This window comes from Ornithorhynchus anatinus, chromosome 4, assembly GCF_004115215.2.
Source record: "Ornithorhynchus anatinus isolate Pmale09 chromosome 4, mOrnAna1.pri.v4, whole genome shotgun sequence".
NCBI classification, from domain to species: Eukaryota; Metazoa; Chordata; class Mammalia; order Monotremata; family Ornithorhynchidae; genus Ornithorhynchus; species Ornithorhynchus anatinus.
This window is the reverse complement of record NC_041731.1, coordinates 90,728,176-90,747,160: the sequence shown is the minus strand read 5'-3', so window position 1 is coordinate 90,747,160 and position 18,985 is coordinate 90,728,176. Positions and strand designations below refer to the sequence as shown.

General features: G+C 41.8%; 1 protein-coding gene across 1 annotated transcript in view; it reads right to left on the bottom strand.

Moving 5' to 3' along the window:
- The window catches only part of DPYD (dihydropyrimidine dehydrogenase), an 832,560-nt gene extending 815,517 nt beyond the window's left edge, over positions 1-17,043 (bottom strand). The window contains exon 1 of the mRNA XM_029062931.2: positions 16,931-17,043. Within this exon, the coding sequence (XP_028918764.1) occupies positions 16,931-16,969 (39 nt within the window). The 5' untranslated portion in view covers positions 16,970-17,043. The remainder of the gene's footprint in view (positions 1-16,930) is intronic.
- Positions 17,044-18,985: the final 1,942 nt, after the last annotated feature.

The following is an 18,985-nucleotide window of genomic DNA, read 5'->3' as shown; positions in this document are numbered from 1 at the left end:
AAACACTCAGTGAATATGATTGAGATAAAAATGCTTGTTCTCCCTCCATTTTAGGTTGTGAGCCTTATGTGGGACAGAAACTTTATCTGATCTATCAATTTTTTATCTACTCCAGTGATTGACACATAATAAGCATTTAATACCAGTTACTAGTCTACTTCCATAAAATCTCTTTCCTGAGTTGTGACTGATCCCTTAGATCTATCTAGCATTTTTATTTGGATTATTATCCCCAAAGGTCATTATATTACACTTATTCACACTGAAGCTCACAGGTGATTTTCAGCCCACTCATCTTTAATCAATCAATGGTATTTATTGAGCACTTACTATGTGCAGAGCACTGTGCTGATCACTGGGAAAATGCAATGGCTTCTTCTCTACTGCTTTCAAACATGCCAATGTCTCCTCTATCCTAAAAAAACCCTTCCTTGACCCCACGGCTTCCTCCAGTTGTCAGCCTACCTCTCTCCTACTATTCCTCTCCAAATTCCTTGAATGAGTTGCCATCACCCTCTGGCTCACATCTATCCTCCAATCTGTCTTCCATCCCCTTCACTCCACAGAAACCTCCCTCTTAGAGGTCACCAATGACCTTCTTGCCAAATCCAGTGGACTCTACAATATCCTAATCTTCCTCAACCATTCAGCTGCCTTCGACACTACCACCCCCTCTCCTGGAAACATTTTCCAACCTTGACTTCACTGACATTGTCCTCACCTGCTTCTCGTCTTATCTCTCTGGCCATTCTTCTCACTCTCCTTCATGGGCTCCTCCTCTGCCTCTCACCCTCTGTGGGGGTCCTTTAAGGTTCAGTTCTGGGTCTCCTATTCTCCATCTACACTCACTCCCTTGAAAACTCATAGGCTCCTATGGCTTCAAATACCACTTCTACACAGATGATACTGAAATCTAAATCTCCAGCCTTGATCTCTATCCCTCTCTGCAGTCACACATTTCCTCTTTCCTTCAAGACATGTCTAGATATCCTCCCATCACGTCAAGTTTAACATGTCCAAAACAGAACTCATCTTCCCAACCAAACCCTGTCCTCCCCTTGACTTTCCCATCACTGTAGATAGCACCACCATCCTTCCTGTCTCATAAACCCATAACCTTGTCATTATCCTTGACTCCTCTCTCATTCAACCTACATATTCAATCCATTACTAAATCCTGGTGGTCCCACCTTCACATCACTAAAATCCTCGATTTCTTCTCTAAACTGCTACCTCGTTAATACAATCACTCACCCTATCCCATCTGGATTACTGCATCAGCCTCCCAGCCTCCTGTCTCTCCCCACTCCAGTCCATATTCTCTCCTCATTCTAGTCCATACTCCACTTTGCTGCCAGTATCATCTTTTCTACAGGAACGTTCAGGATATATCTTCTCTCTCTCAGAAAACTCCAGTGGTTGTCCATTCACCTCTGCATCAAACAAAAACTTCTCACCATTGGCTTTAAAGTGCTCCATCACCTTGCCCCAACCTACTTCACACCTCACTATTCTCTTACTACAACCCAGCTCACACTCTTTCTTCTCACAGTGCCTCAATCTCGCCAACCCTTCACACATGTTCTGCCCCTGACCTGAAACACCCACCTTCCTCAAATCTGACAGATAATTACTCTCCCCCCATTCAAAGCCTGTTGAAGGCACATCTCCTCCAAGACCCCTCCTTTCCTCTTCTCCCATCCCTTCTGTGTAGCCATGACTTGCTCCCTTTGTTCTTCTCTCTTCTCAGTCCCTCAGCACTTATGTACATATCTGTAGTTAATATTAATGTCTGTCTCCCCCCGCTACCCAGGCTGTAAACTCATTGTGGGCAGGGAATGTGTCTGTTGTGCTCACCCAAATGCTTCATACAGTGCTCAGCACACAGTAGGTGCTCAATAAATACGATTGAATTAATAAATATTAAAATTCATTATGTACATAAGAGCCATGGGGTTAAGGGTGGGGAAATATCAAGAACTTAAATGGTACAGATAAGTGCACAGGCAATGAGGAATGGAGAGAGATTAGGGGAAATGAGAGTTTAAATCGGAAAAGACCTCTTGGAGGAGGTGTGATTTTAATAATGTTTTGAAAGTAAGTGAATGGTGGTCTTTCATATATGAAGGGGAGGAACTTCCAGGACAAAGGTAGCAAGTCGGGTAAAGGGTTGGCATAGAGATAGAAGAGATTAAAGTACAGTGAGTAAATTGGCACTAGAGAAACAACAGGTTGTGCTTGCCTGCCTAGTTAGAGAATCTACTAGTTTTCAAGGTACATAAGTCAAATTCACAAGTTTAACTCCCAGGTGCACTCCCAAAGCCTAGCAGTTGGAATGATAATCTGCCAGTTCTCTAGCATGGGGACCAGAAGTTCTGCTATTTCTCCCCAAAGTTCTATCAGAACTTTCTGGAGGAGGCTTGCCAATGTTGTTTACAACTAGCTGAATAATTGGATTTAACGCCATCCTATGTGGTCCCCACTATTTATTTGGTTGAGGTCTAATCCATCTATAAATTGAAGATTGCCTGTCATAGTATCACACAGGCACTTTACAAAGATTACTCAATGTATAGAATTTTAAAGGCAAATTCAATTTTTCATTATGCAGCATGACTAGATGATAGATCAATCAGTGGTATCCCCATTTTAGAGATGAGAAAACCATAGATGTGGGTTAAGCAATTTTCCCCAGAACCATAAACAATGTTGATAGCAACCCAACATTTATGACATGACTATTCCCAGCCCAATAATTAGTCCTCCTTATATACCTCATTTTCATTTTTTTTCAAATTGAAGATAAATCTCTTCCAGATTTGACTATATAGGAAACCAATATCTCTTTATACATCACACAATAAATAACTTTCAGTTGACTGTACATTATTTGCATTATTAATTTAGACCCTCCCATCAGCCCAAAATTCAGCTTCCTCTCCCTGGTCACCTTTATTGATACTATAGAAGACAGACATGCAGATGTGTAGGAGGAAGCACTGAATCGACCTCTGATTAACAAAGCCCCCAATGACCTGGTTGCATACTTTATTAAGAAAATTGACCTTATCAGGCATGATCTCCCTAAAACCTCCCCCCACGCCTTGAGTTGTCTACACCTGCTGTCTCAAATTTTGCTCCTCCAATTATCTCCTTGACCCCCTCCAATTTGGCTTTTATCCCCTTCACTCCAAAACCACCCCCTCAAAAGGTCACAAATGATCTCCTTCTTGCTAACTCCAATGGCCTCTAATCCATCCTGATCCTCCTCAACCTCTCAGCTGCCTTTGACACTACTGACCACCCCCTTCTCCTGGAAACATTATCCAACTTTAGCTTCACCGCCACTGTCCTCTCCAGGTTCTTCTCATCTCTCTGGCCGTTCATTTTCAGTCTCCTTCATGGGCTCCTCCTCTGCTTCCTACCCTCTAACTGTGAGGCTCCCTCAAGATTCAGTTCTGGGTCCCTTTCTATTCTCCATCTACACCCACTCCCTTGAAGAACTCATTCACTCCCATGGCTTCAACTACCACCTCTATGTGAATGATAATCAAATCTTCGTCTCCAGCCCTGATCCCTCTCCCTCTCAGCAGTCTTGCATTTCCTTCTGCCTTCAAGAAATCTCTACTTGAATGTCCTCCTGTCACCTCAAGCTTAATACATCCAAAACAGAATTCCTTATCAAACCAAATCGTGTCCTACCCATCACTGCGGACTGTACCACCATCCTTCCTGATTCACAAGCCCATAACCTTGGCATTATCCTTTACCCCTCTTTCTCATTCAATTCCGGGTCCAGAGGAACTGCACATAAATCTCCCTCTGCCTATACAGCCCCTCCTGGAACTCCTCTCTCTCCCCCAGAGAGGCAACAACCTCAGGAAATATGGAGAAGAATGCCCTGGTGGACACGAACTCTTCCAAAGAGCAAGGATAGAACTGTTTAGACTTTTCCAAGATCAGCAAGGAAAGGCCAGGTTCCCACCCTCTCACAGAGGCCTCTCTGTCCCCACTATGCTGCTCAACTTCATAGCCCACCAAGCTTTTGGGGGGCTGCAGCTTTGGTTTATCATCCTGCTCTTCCTCTCTGTCCATGGTAGCTGTGGCAGGCCAGATTGGGCTCAGTTCGAGGGAAGAGGTCTTATTACCCTGGTGGTGGAAGCAATATGCTGCCATGGGGAGGAGGGGGAAATCAGCAATTCTTTTTATATGGTATTTTTTTAAGTGCTTACTATTGCCAGGTGCTGTACTGAGCGCTGGGGTAGATAAAAGCTAACCAGGTTGGACATAGTTCACGCCCCAAATGGGGCTCACAGTATTAATCCCCATTTTACAGATGAGGTAAGAGGCCCAGGGAAATGATTTGCCCATGTTCACACAGCAGACAAGTAGTGGAATCAGAACTAGAACTGGTCCAAGTTCTATCCACTGGACCACACTGCTTCTCTTTAGGAAAGTCTAGCCTCCCTCTTTCCCAGCACCTCTACATGGTCACTCAAATCAGGTGACTTCATTATTCAAACTATGAAGACAATCAGGATTTTGCATGATGGACTTCTCGTAGCATGAAGAGTACCGATCCATCATGGAACCACCAGAAATAAAGTTTAATGCTCATTATAAGGATCATCTACTCGAAGACAGCCATAGACAAATATTTTAAAAACAAGTATATATTATCCTTTTCAAATACAGGTACTAACTCAGGAAGACTAATCAGAATGTGAAAACTTTAACATTAAACAAGTAGAAAATTTAGAAATGGAACCAAGGCATTCAAAATTGTCCTTCAAGTTAATTTTTCTTTTGCTGAAATTGCTTCTTAGTTCAGAACTACAAGATATAGAGCACGATCAGACATCTAAAAATGAATTTAATCATCGTTCATGTTTTGGCTTAGTCAGAGCTAACCCCATTTTACAGGTTGATAAACTAAAATCGTGATTGTAAGAGTTTTCATATTAGACTCTCAAAACTCTATTAATTCAAGCCAGAGTCGACGTCTTTGAGGAGAGATGCAAAGAACATTTAAGATTCTAATGCCATAAGAGCTGTAGATATCATTCAGAGTCTTTAAGCACAAGAAATTGTTAGAGTCCAGGAACAAAATGTCATCATTCAGTACTTTGACTCCAACATTGCTGAAAAATTATTGCAAATCCCTGCCTTCCTAAATCACCTTACCCCCCAAATATGTTTACTAGCCTTCCTTGTTTAAACTGCCATATGTACCTTACTGTACCTCAAACTCATCTATCTCCCTGCCGACCTCTATCCACAACTTTTCTCTTCATGGCAGACGATTTACTCCCCCCACTTTCACAGCCTTACTAAAAGCACATCTCCTGCAATAAGTACTCATTTCCTTTTGTCCCACTCTTATGAGTAGGCCTTGCACTAGAATTTGCACCTTTTATTCACCCCTACCTCAGTCCCACAGCCCTTATGTACATATTCATAAGTTATTCATAATATCTGTCTCCCTCTCTAAACGGTAAGTTCGTGGTGGGCAGAAACCATGTCCACCACTTCTGTTATACTGTTCTCGCCCAAGCATTTTTACAATGCTCTGCACACAGTAAGTGCTCAAAAAATGAACCCAATTTCAACTTCCCTTCCTAAGTCTTGATCCTCCTATTTCCCAGGTTGTTCCAATTCACTGCACTTCTTCCTTTCAACACACCTGTAAACCTGATGTTTTATTTGCAAGTCTGTGGCTTCAGGGAGCCCAGTAAACGGCATGGTGATGAACAGAAAAGGAGACTATTCTGCAACAGTGGGCAGAATATCAAAACATACCAAAGGCTGAATGGGGCAAGGGGAAAGGAAAAATAGAACTAGGAAGGAAAGTATCATATGAAATAAGCACGATTGGTGGCAGAGAAAATAATATTCAGGGGGAGGGTTGCACAAGTATAAAAGCTAGGAGGAGCTGAAAAAATACATAAATGAGAGAAAAATTCAGGCTATACAAAACTGGAAAGAACAGAGAAAGGGTAATATGATGGCATTACAGCAAAATAAAGAGAAAAACTAATAAATGGCTCTGGCTTTTAAAAGCTTAAGCCCCATAAACATTCCCCAGTAATGACTGCCCCTCTACCAGTTTAGACTCAACTTGTTCTTTTAATTCAAATGTGTTTAACAGGATACACTTAGATGGACAGAACACAACTATATTCAGGCCATATTGTTCTAGTACCTGAGATTTTCCAGGAATTCAACATAGTTTAAAGGTTGTATTAATTGCCACAAGGATCTGTAAACTTTGACCCACTGTATTACTAAAACTGCTTTAACCAATTAAAACGGTCCAAGGTAAGTGTTCCATAGATCAAATCAAGCCATTGATTTTAACAACCAAACCCTATCTTTAGTCCAAATCTCACCTTGATATCTTTGTGCTGTTCTCAATTCCCACCCCAACTAGAGAAAACTGTCTGTCATTTCAAAGTGGTTAACCACTGACCAGTGGCTTTAAGGGGCTAATGCACCTTCTCTAGTATTTATTGTCCTTCTGGAAATAAGGACATTAAAATCACATAGAAGTCCAAGTCACCCATTTAAAACACTCAATCACCTTGCCTTTTCCTACTTTACCTAGCTGTATTCCTACCACAACCCATTCCACACACTTCACTCCAGTGGCAACATACTCACTGTACCTTGATCTCAGCCATTTCACTGCCAACCACTTGCCCTTGTCCTGTTTCTGATCTGGAATGCCCTCCCTCCTCATTTCCAAGAGATTCATTCATTCATTCAACCGTATTGATTGAGTGTTTACTGTGTGGAAAGCACTGTACTAAGCACTTGGAAAGTACAATATAGCAATAGAAAGAGACAATCCCTGCCCACAACAGGCAACAGATGGACACTCTCCCCACTTTCCTAAGGTATGTCCTTATTGAGGACATACCTCCTGCAAGAGGCCTTCCCAACTAAACCTTCATTTCTTCATCTCCCGCTGCCTTCTGCATCACCCCTGCACTTGAATTTGCACCCTTGATTCACCCCTTTCTCAGTCCCACAACACATGCATAAATCCATAATTCACTTATATAAACATCTGTCTGTCCCTCCAGACTGTAAGGTAATTGTGGATAGAGAAAATGTCTACCAATTCTGTTATGTTTTATTCTCCCAAGCCCTTATTATAGTGCTTTGCAAATAGTAAGCACTCAATAGATATCATCGATGATGAGAGAAAAAAAGAAAGGAGAGGTAACTGAAATCTCACCCTATAAGATTTCATTATCCCCTATTCTAGGATTTTTTAGTAGCCCCCATCTCAGCCACAGACACCGGGATTTATGACAAATTCAGTAACTTTTTCTCAAGCTCCGTTGCATATTTGTCCTAACAGATGGCTCCCAGCCCCTATTTATACTTTGATACAATTTAGGAACTGAATTCCAAGCTAATCATTGAGTAATACAATGAACCTCAAAAAGAATGCTAACTTAACCCATATAATTGGAACAAACATAATTCACTCTAGTTGAAAAGCTCTTGCCGAGGAAAAAAAGCAACATATTACCGTGTTGAATAATCTTTGCAAATAGTGCTTATTTTATGGCATAATGTAACATAGAACCATATTTATGTAAATGAGAATATAACCTTACATAAATGTATAACCACAGAACCATCCCAGAAACTGTTGTGCTTACCTAAGTGCAATCGTTCAGTTCCTACTACTTGTAATAATTTCATTGAAAAATAAAATATGGCCATTCTAATAAAAAACAAATCACAAGGCAAGCCTAATCTTATTAGAGTGCATAACTGGCTCCAAGATGTCTGTCAATCTCTCATCAGTACTCACTGAAGCTCAAAGAACATATTCTGCCTTGAAAAATAGGATGGAAAGATGCCAGATGCAAAGAGTTTGTTTCAGTGTAAATCAAGCTTTTATCCTATAGCTAAAATGTATCTTTGTTCATAGATGTCCTTAAAAGGTCAAGCAAGAACTCAGGCTATGGCTAAATTCTTGAGAATTTAGAATTACTGCTAGGTTTATGTGGATTTCTTTATATCAAAATAGTATAATATAAATTACGTATTTACATTAATGTCTGTCTTCCCTTCTAGATTGTAAATTTATTGTGGGCAGGGAATATATCCACTAATTCTGTTCAATCGTTCTCTCTATGCACTCAAGATAGCGCTCTGCATGCTATAAGCACCCAATGAATACCATTAATGACAATGTTTGAAACACTACAGCGCTCTGCACATAGTAAGCACTCAATAAACATGATTGAATAAATATGAATTTTAGCCATAGAAGGCTTGTAAGAGAAGGTGAAATTTTAAGAGGGTCAAGAAATTGGGGAGACCGATGGCCTACTGGATTAGGTAGGGGAAGAAGTTGTGAGCCCGTCATTGGGCAGGGATTGTCTCTATCTGTTGCCAAATTGTACATTCCAAGCGCTCAGCCCAGAGCTCTGCACATAGTAAGCACTCAATAAATAAATAAATAATAAAGACTATTGAATGAATGAAAGTTTCAGGCCAAGAGAGTAGTGCGAACACGAGGACCAATCCAGGATTGCCAAGACCAAGATAAGGTTAGAGAATTAACTTGGAGGTTCCTCAGTTTGGGATGAAGTGGGTAAAGAGATTCCATTAGGAGAAGCAGCGTGCCTCAGTGGAAAGAGCCCGGGCTTGGGAGTCAGAGGTCATGGGTTCGAATCCCAGCTCTGCCACTTGTCAGCTGTGTGACTGTGGGCAAGTCACTTCACTTCTCTGTGACTCAGTTACCTCATCTGTAAAATGGGGATTAAGACTGTGAGCCTCACGTGGGACAACCTGATTACCCTGTATCTACCCCAGTGCTTAGAACAGTGCTCTGCACATAGTAAGTGCTTAACAAATACCAACATTATTATTATTATATGTGAATGGGGCAAGATAGTGGAAAGCCTGAAGTCAACTGTGAGGAGCCTGTGCTTGATGAGGATGGGAATGAGAACCAACGGAGGCTTCTGACGAATGAAGACGTGTGCTGAGTGAGCATTCAAGAAGATGATCCATGCAAGCAGTATATAGCATACACTGTGGCGGCGAGTGAACTGGAGATAGAGAGACCTGTGAGTCGACTGTTCATGTACATCAGTAGCAGAGGCAAGTAAATCTTTTTATAAATTCATACTGGAGAAATGCCTGACGGTGATTATTTTGATACACTCCATTTTTTCTTTCACATATGTTCTCATGCCATTAGCAAATTGGGGAACACCCATCTGCATAGGTTGCTATGTGATGCCAGAAGAGAATCTTATGTGCCTGTGAGCAGCAATCAAGAAGCATGTTTACTTTAATACAAGTTTTCCTTCATGGAGACAGTACGGCCTGATGGAAAGACCGTAGGATTAGAAAATCAGAAGACCCAGGTTCTTGTCCTAATTATGCCTTTAGTCTGTGTGTCCTAAATTGAGCCCCTTATGTGCTAGATATCCCAGTTTCCTCATCTGTAAAATGGAGAAAGGAAACTTGTACTCCCCATCTCAAAAATTATGAGTCTCCTGTGATTCATGGACCATCTATGACCTGATTATCTGAAGCACCTCAGTGGTCAGCACAATAACTTGGTATATTCTAAGTGATTAATGAGTTTCACTCACACACACAAAAGGGACTGTAACCCTCACTTCATAAACCCAAGTATGCTTAACCTTTCAATTAGTGGCATTTAAAGTGCTTACTCTGCAGAGCACAGCACTATGGTCTTGGGAGAGTACAACAGAGTAAGTAGACAAACTTTTGCTTTAAATATTACCTGCACTGTAATGTCAACAGGACTTTGCACCAATCACTACTTATTTGAGCTATCCTACACCACCTAACACGGACTTGGGAGTCAGAAAACATGGGTTCTAGTCTCAGATCTGCCACTTGTCTGCTGTTTGTCCTTGGGCAAGCTATTAACTTCTCTGTGCCTCCAGTTACCCCATCTGTAAAATGGGGCAGCGTGAGCCCCATGTGAGATAACCTGATTACCTTGTATCAATCCCAGCATTTAGAACAGGGCTTGGCACATAGTAAGTGCTTAACAAATACCATAATTATTATGATCACTGGCTTCGTCAAATAAATGCAGATGGAAAAGAATATTTGCTTAATATCACCTTGCACATAGATTACCAAGAATAGCCCCATGGCTTTTTTCCATATATGGCATCTTTTTTTTTAAATGTTATTTGTTAAGCACTATGTTCTAAGCATTCTTAATTTACCACTTTGTCAAGCACAGTTCTAAGCGCTAGGATAATCAATCATAGTCCCTGTCCCATATGGGGCTCACAGTCTCGAGTATCATATTGCAATATGACTCAAAGTAAGGCTGGATATACCTGAAGATTGGCTGAAGCAGAATCCTAAAATTGGTAATGTCCTTATGGAGGCTTCTAAGATAACCAGTGCCTTCTACTAGCTGTCTTTTGGGTTTGGGGGAGAAGGAAAGTTCCAATCTGATTTATTTTACAGTCTAGGTTTGTCAGATGAGGTAATTTCCAGGTCTGCTTGAAATATTCCCCTGTGCTTATTAATCCTTGACCAAAAAAAAGATGTATCGCAAACCCCTAAACTACAGCTCAATCCAATGAAAGGATTGAGTAGACAGCATTATTCATATAGACAGTATCACCATTCACTCTTCTCTTTCATAACATTCAATAACTAAAGTTTTTCTTTCCATAAGGATAGGGAGTGTCCCTTATGTAAACACGCAAATTAAAAGTATTCAAACTTTGTCCTGGATCAATTTGCCTCTCTGTCATGGACATCCCATTTCCCAAATTTTGCTGAAATTAAAGTCCATGGTATTTTCCTATTGCCTTCAGTGTCTCTTGGAATGTGTTTCCTCTGACATCTTGGCTTTACTTATTCTGTCGTTACAAGTATATGCTATTTATTGGAATTTTTTCTCATTAAATTGGCCTGATTTGGCCTTTTTCAAGTTACTTCAGTCAATAATATTTATTGAATGCTCACTCCATACAGAGCACTCTTATTCAAGTTTTTGAATAGTCCTGTTCTAAGTAATTTGTCTTTGCTGCCTTTCAGTGTAATGAGAAAACGTCTTTGGAACTCATTATGGAAACTTAAGTTCTTTTTGATTTGTCAAACTTTTTTTTGAAAAATGGCTTCTTTCCTACTATATCCCTAAAGTCAACTTTCAAAACCTTCGTCTTTCTTTTCCTCCAGAGGATTCTAAATGTTATTCAGTAACATTTTCAGTAATATATTTAAAAATTCAAAGAATTGCAGGTAAAAACCAGAGAGAAGAGATTAATAATTAATCTTTAATCCTGATGCTTTGAATTAAATCCCTGAATTAGTCACCAAGTTGAATGTGATGACAAACACGAACTGCAAAAAAAAGTTCTCTTCTGGTATCAAAATAGGCAACTAACTAGAAAATCGAGTATCACAAGTAATGCGTGAACCAAATAACCCCTTCGAGATTGGTTTGTTTTGCTTAACTAACCTCATTACAAAGTACATAAACTTGGTGAAAATAAGGCTAAGTAAACTGAACAGTTTCTACAAACCTTTCATAAGAAGTATGAGGTGAAAAAATGTTCAGCATTAAAGCCAGTTTTACCCACCAGTTTGTTAGTAAAACAGCTTGTCCCATCTTACTTTACCTCACTGATCTACTACAGCCCAGCCCACATACTTCACTCCTATAACACCAATTTGTGCCCCATGCCCAGTTTTCGACTCCCTCCCCGCTGAACCCCATCCCACAGCCTCACTCTGGCCTAAAACTCCTCCTCCTCCATATATGCCAGACCACCTCTCTCGGCACCTTTAAAATCATCTTAAGGTCACATCTCCTCCAAGAGGCCTTCCCCAATTAACCTCTCTTTTCCCCAGCTCCCCTCCCCCACAGCACTTTTGTATATATCTATTATTTCTTTACATTAGTATCTTTATTCTCCTCTAGAATTTAAGTTATTTGTAGGCAGGGAACACGTCTACCAACTCTGTTGAAATGTACTCTGTTAAGCACTTAGTACATTGCTCCTCTCATAGTAAGGGCTCAATAATACCACTGACTGACTGAATCCCAGAACTGATATGGCTAGCCAGTCCAAAGACAAACAAGGAATCTCACAGCTACCCTGACAATTTTCATTATAGCTGGTTAATTTGAATCAGTTCCACAGTCCTCCTACTTCCACTTGGTCTACACATCCTCCCCATGGAATCCTGCACCCCTACATCACATTCCTTTACTGTGGATCAGAGCTCCTAGGCAGACCTTCCAACCCTCAATTTTGCTCTAACATGAACTATGAGGTGCTTGCCAGAATGTTAAAGATTAGGAACTATTGGCATAGATTATGGCCCAAGGCTATTGAGCGAGATACATTTCCCAGACAATGGGTTCCCCAGTTCTGTTGCAGTTGGTTTAAAAGCATGGGCAAAATAGTCCTTCAGTTCTAAGATGACACTGCCAGTGGTGAGAAACCATTTGGGAAAATTTTTTTTAACATTTAACTTGGTGGAAAGAGATGCTCCTGATCAAACGCTGTGCCTCACTTTTGTCTCTCCTGCTGCCAACCTCTTGCTCACTCTTTTTCTTCTTTCACATCTAGCAGACCAATACTGTATCAACCTTCAAAGCCCTTATGGGCTTCCATCTCTTCCTGGAGGTTTTCCCTGATGGATCTCATATTCCCGCTCATTCTAAATTGAACTTCTATGCCCCATGTTCTTAGGCACTCACATGAATGTCAACACCTTTATAATCACTGCTTCTTCCTACCTGTAGCTTATCCCACTGCCTGTCTCCTAGGCTCCTTGAGAACCAAGATTGTGTTTTCTTATTCTACTGCACACTCCCAAGTGATTAGAACAGTCCCCTGGACATTCTAGGTGTTCGGTAAATATGACCAATGGGTTAACAACATCCGGTTTCAAGTCACTTTACTCTTAAAAACCTCAATCTGGTTAAAAAATGTAGCTGTAATTATGGCTTAGAGATACTGGGGAAAATAACTTGTTACAATTATTTTCTTATATGCAACTGTTTAAATTTTTAATTCAGTTCAGAATCGCCTAATCCCTAAAGAATACCTTGGCATAAATGACATACTCTTGAAAGTCCCACTGGCTCTTTAAGGCTTCCAGACATTAGACTAGTCCCCTGAAATACTAATTTCTTGGAAAGGTTTATGCAGCTTCCCAAAGGCTCTGATTTACTCCCAGGAAAAAGTTAGGCTTGCTATTACTTCACTCCAACAGTGAGCTACAGGATGTAAACTTGGCTGCCAATTATGACCACCCAAGAAAAATAGGAATGTAGGAGGGAATAGCCTTTTCTACCTCTATTGATTCCTCAAATATTTACTATTCATTCATTCAATAGTATTTATTGAGCGCTTACTATGTGCAGAGCACTGTACTAAGCGCTTGGGATGAACAAGTCGGCAACAGATAGAGACAGTCCCTGCCGTTTGACGGGCTTACAGTCTAATCGGGGGAGACGGACAGACAAGAACAATGGCACTAAACAGCGTCAAGGGGAAGAACATCTCGTAAAAACAAACTACAATGATCTAGATATAGGAGGTACACAGGAAATGCTATTCTTCTACTGTTCTTAATGCAGGGAAGGAGCATGGACAGCTGGGCTCCTGTAGGACAGAGCTGATAAACTTCCCTCCAGGCAGAATCCCTTCAGGGTTTGACCCAGACCTTCTGTAAAAACAAGGTTGCATAGGTTGCAACTGTTAGAGGACCTATATTCTAATCCTGAACTTCATTCTCTGTGCCTCACTTTTCTTACCTGTAAAGTGAAATTCAATAACTGTTCTCCCTCTCCTCTAGGCTGTGAGCCCCATGTGGAAGAGGGGCCATCTTCCCCTTATCTTGTATCTGCACCAGCACTCTGTGCAGTGCTTGGCACATAGTGAGCACTTAAAGTGATAATAATAGTGATTATTATTCCACTTCCCAAAACTCTTAATCTTAACGACCGGGTACCCCACTGGCAAGCAGGAAGGAACAGAGTTGCAAAACCACGTGAGGGTGAATTTCTGAAATGATTTCAACACATCTTTGAGGCTAGCATATCAAGTGCTGAGAAGCAGGGATACATCTTCATGCTGATTTTTTTTTTAAATGATAGGCACCCAATTCAATGGATACCTTACAGATTATGTGGACTAGAGGTATAATCGTGAAACTGGAAGGGCTTTAAGAGACCAGTGTACTTGACCTTGCTCTGTCTCTGATTGGCTGAAAATTTAATCTTTGACCCTTATATTAGGCAAGATTATTGGCCTCATTGAAATGGATTGTTCAAAAGCAATGAACAACCATTCTATGACCTTATTTGCTTCCCCGGTGACCATCATTGCCACTTCCAGAAGGAACAGTGAACTCTGCAAACTCCCATAAGGCCAAAGTTTGCCAAACCTCAACAACTTTCCACAGGAAAAGCACAAAAGCATTAGACTAAAAGCCCCTGAGGAGAGAATGCCAAGAACCCACAAGTCACCAGTAATTCACCCAGAGCCAGGTGAAAAAAAGAATTGTGCATTTTCCAGCCTAGCCAATTCTAACTTTAAAATGCACAACTGTATCACAGACGATTAGTTCACAGTGTGATGATAAAAAGTCAAGGGGTAGAAAAGGATAGAAAAAGATCCTGGCTAGTCTATGGTATTAATCAGACAACTGGAAAAGCAGGAAGGTGCACTTACTGCAACAGGATAGATGGGGCAAAATATTATTAATAATATTCACTATCTGCCAAATACTATACTAAAAGCTGAAGTAGATACAAGCTACCCCTGTAGATTGTAAACTCACTGTGGGTAGGGATCATTGCCTACCAACTCTTTGTGCACTCTCCCAAGCACTTAATACCATGTTCTGCAGAAAATGAATACTCAAATACCTTGATTAATTGATCAGGTCCAAAAAATTCACAGTTTGAAAAGTGTTGCTTGTTTCTGTAAGAGGTTTATCATCAAGTTAGAGTGGCACAAAGAAACCAAAAAAACGAAAAGGGGGGGGGCTGGTAAAAGAAGGTGTAGGTAGATATTTTGTTCAGGAGCAGGAACAAGATGGCTCTCTGCCCACAGGGCAAAGTCACGAGCGGGGCTTCCAGCAGGAATCCCAGGAGTTTGGAACTTGGAAGTAAAAATTAATAAGAACTGATGAGATGGGCAGCAACCTTTGAGTAAGACATCATTTAAGGAAACTAGTCAGGGAAATCAAAGAAGGAAGTCACAAGTCACTCCACAAATGTCTTCCACCCCAGCAGAAATTTGGAAGGGAAAATATTCACTCTGTTTCAGAAATTTTTCATAAGCAAAAACTACAATATTGTGCTGATCATGTCTACCAACTGTTACACTATCCTCTCCTAAGGTCTTAGTACAGTGCTCTGTATGCAGTAAGTGCTCAATAAATATGAATGATTGAATGAGGGAAAGTGAGCTTAAGCAGAATTCTGGAATTTCTCTCTCTGCATGAGCTCCCAGAAAGTTTCCACTTCTCCCCATTCTCCCTTGCTTTACACAGATATTCTCAGAGTTAAGCGGGCTGGTTTGAATCAGAGAAAGTAGTTCATAGTTCCCATACGAATGCCTCAAACTCTTCATATACTCCAAATTAACTGTCCAGGTAGGGTCAGCTTGAAGAAGAGGAGGAGAGGAGCTGAGGTCGGTGGGCAGGGCAGACAGAAGCAGTGTGACCAAGTGGACAGAACATGGGCCTGGGAGTCGGAGAACCCGAGTTCTAAACTAAGCTCCGCTGTTTCTCTGCTCTGACACCTGGGCAAGTTACTTAACTTTTCAGTGCCTCAGTTACCTCATCTATAAAACGGAACTTAAAACTGGGATCCCCTGTGGGACATGCACTATGTCCAATCTGATTAGCTTTCATCTACCCTTCAGCTCAGTATGATGCCCTGGCATAGTGTAAACACTTAAATACCATTAAAAAAGCTAACAATTTATGGGAAGAAAATGTTATTGAAGACAATCCTCTCCTCCTTCGGTTAACCGTTGGTAATGTTACCCTGATTAGAGTCAGAACCACCCTTCTTCCACCCAATATAAGGGCCATTACTGAAATTTCCTGGTGCACTTTGCCCTCTGTTTTTGCAATCTGAACGTTTCACTTGTATTTCCTGCTGAGTCAAAGTTTGCTGGGTTTCATTTCCCTTTTCCAAGCCCTGCTGCAGCTATGACTACCCCGTGGCACACAGCCATTGCCCTCTCCCACCACAAGAAACAGGCAGGGAGAGGCATGGAAAGGCAGAGACAGAGGCAGACAGGCAGGGAGAGGCAGAGACAGAGGCAGACAGACTCAGAGACAGAGAGAGAGGGAGAGACAGAGAGACACAGAAACAGAGAGACAAAGAGACAGAAACCAGAAACAGAGAGACAGAGACAGACAGGGAGAGACAGACAGGGAGAGACAGACAGAGGGAAGGAGAGAAAGAGGCAGAGAGAGAGAAAAAGAGGCAGAGAGAGAGAAAAAGAGGCAGAGAGAGAGAAAAAGAGGCAAAGAGAGAGAGAGAAAGAGGCAAAGAGAGAGAGAGAAAGAGGCAAAGAGAGAGAGAGAAAGAGGCAAAGAGAGAGAGAGAAAGAGGCAGAGAGAGAGAAAGAGGCAGAGAGAGAGGCAGAGAGAGAGGCAGAGAGAGAGGCAGAGAGAGAGGCAGAGAGAGAGGCAGAGAGAGACAGAGAAAAAGGGAAAGAAAGAAAGAGGGAGAAAGAGAAAGAAAGGGAGAGAGAGAAGGAAAGAGGGAGAGAGAGAAAGAGAGAGGAAAGAGGGATAAGGAAGAAAGCAAAAGAGGAGAGAAGGAGAGCTAAAGAGGCAGGTGGGGTTTGGGGACACTGGAGGAAGGAGAGGTAAAAAAAAGAAGAGGGAGAGAGAGGGATGAGGGACAAGAAGGTACCTCGATGTCCAGGGGATCCCTGCTGAGTAGACGAGCCATGGCCGGGAAGCTTCTGCGCTTCGGACCTGACCGCCCCGCCGGGAAAAGCTCCGGGAAGGAGGAGGGAGGTGAGGGAAGGGGAGGAGGAGGAAGAGAAGCGGGGTGGGCGGCGCTGGCGGAGCTCAGATCCCTGCCTTCTCCGGCGGCCGCCCCATCGGCTCACCCAACCGCGGGCAGCTGCGCCTGGGCCCGGTCCGGCACCTGCCCACCGCCTGCCCACCGCGCCCAGGAGAGGCCCACGCCGATCCCAACAAATAATCATCACCACCTGCAGCAGCAGCAGCATCCTCAGAGCATTTGTTCCACTGCTAATCACCATCGCAATCGTACTCCCCATCAGAACCAGAATCCGAGTTTGTGTGCAGCGCTCCTTCTGGATTCGCTCCTAGTTTTTGCTCAGCTGATGATCATGATCACAATCACGGTCGTAACCATAATCATAGTATGTGTGAAGCGCTCCTTCGGGATTGTCTCCTAGTTTTTGTTCAGCTGATGAGCGTGATCACAATCATGATCGTAACCACCATCATAGTGAGTGTAAAGCGCTCCTTCTGGATTTTCTCCTGGTTTTTGTTCAGCTGATAATCATGATCACAATGGTGATCGTAACCACGATCATAGTGAGTGTAAAGCGCTCCTTCTGGTTTTTCCTCCTAGTTTTTGCTCAGCTGATAATAATGATCACAATCATGATCATAACCACAATCATAATAGGTGTTAAGAACTCTTTCTGTATTATCTAATAGTTTTTGTTCAGCTGATAATAATGATCACGATCATGATAATAATAATAATGATGATGGCATTTGTTAAGCACTTACTATGTGAAAAGCACTGTTCTAAGCGCTGGGGAGGATTCAAGTTGATCAGATTGTCCCACGTGGGGCTCACAGTCTTAATCCCCGTTTTACAGTTGAGGGAACTGAAGCACAGAGAAGTGAAGTGATTTGCCCCAAGTCACACAGCTGACAAGCGGCAGAGCTGGGATTTGAAGCCATGACCTCTGACTCCCCAGCCCGGGCTCTTTCATAACTATCATCACAGTATTTGTTAAGTGCTCATTCTGCATTTTATAATAGTTGTTGTTCAGCTGATAATAATGATCACAATCACGATCATAACCACAATCATAGTATGTGTTGAGTGTGCCTGTATTTTCTCCTAGTTTTTGTTCAGCTGATAGTAATGGTCACAATAATGATCAGAACCACAATCATCGTATGAGTTAAGCGCTCCTGTATTTTCTCATAGTTTTTGTTCCACTGTTAATAGTGATCGCAATCATGATCATAACCGTGATCATAGTATTTGCTAAGTGCTCATTCTGCATTTTTCTAACAGTTTTTGTTCAGCTGATAATAATGATCACGATCATAATCATAACCAGAATCATGGTATTTAAGCGCTTATTCTGTATTTTATAATAGTGTTTGCTCAGCTGATAATGGTCACCATCATAAATAATAGCCATAATCACAACCATAATAATAGTATTTGTTAAGCTAATAATAATTGTCATAATAATCATAATCATAGTATTTGTAAAGCACTTATTATTCTGTGTCAGGCACTGTACTAAGCGCTGGGGTAGATCCAAGCCAACCAGGTTAGCTGCAGTCCCTGTCCCACGTGAGACCGACAGTCTCTATCCCCATTTTACAGATGAGGGAACTGAGGCTCAGAGAATAATAATTATGGGACTTGTTAGAGAAGCAGCATGGCATAGTGGATAGAGCACGAGCCTGGGAGGCAGAAGGTCATGGGTTCTAATCACTTGTCTGCTGTGTGACCTTGAGCAAGTCACTTCACTTCTCTGTGCCACAGTTACCTCATGTGTAAAATGGGGATTGAGACTGTGAGCCCCACGTGGGACAGGGACTGTGTCCAACCCAATTTGCTTGTATCCACCCCAGCGCTAAGCAAAGTGTCTGGCACATAGTAAGCACTTAATAAATACCATTGTTGTTACTGTTAAGTGTTTACTATGTGCCAGGCACTGTACTATTTGCTAATAAT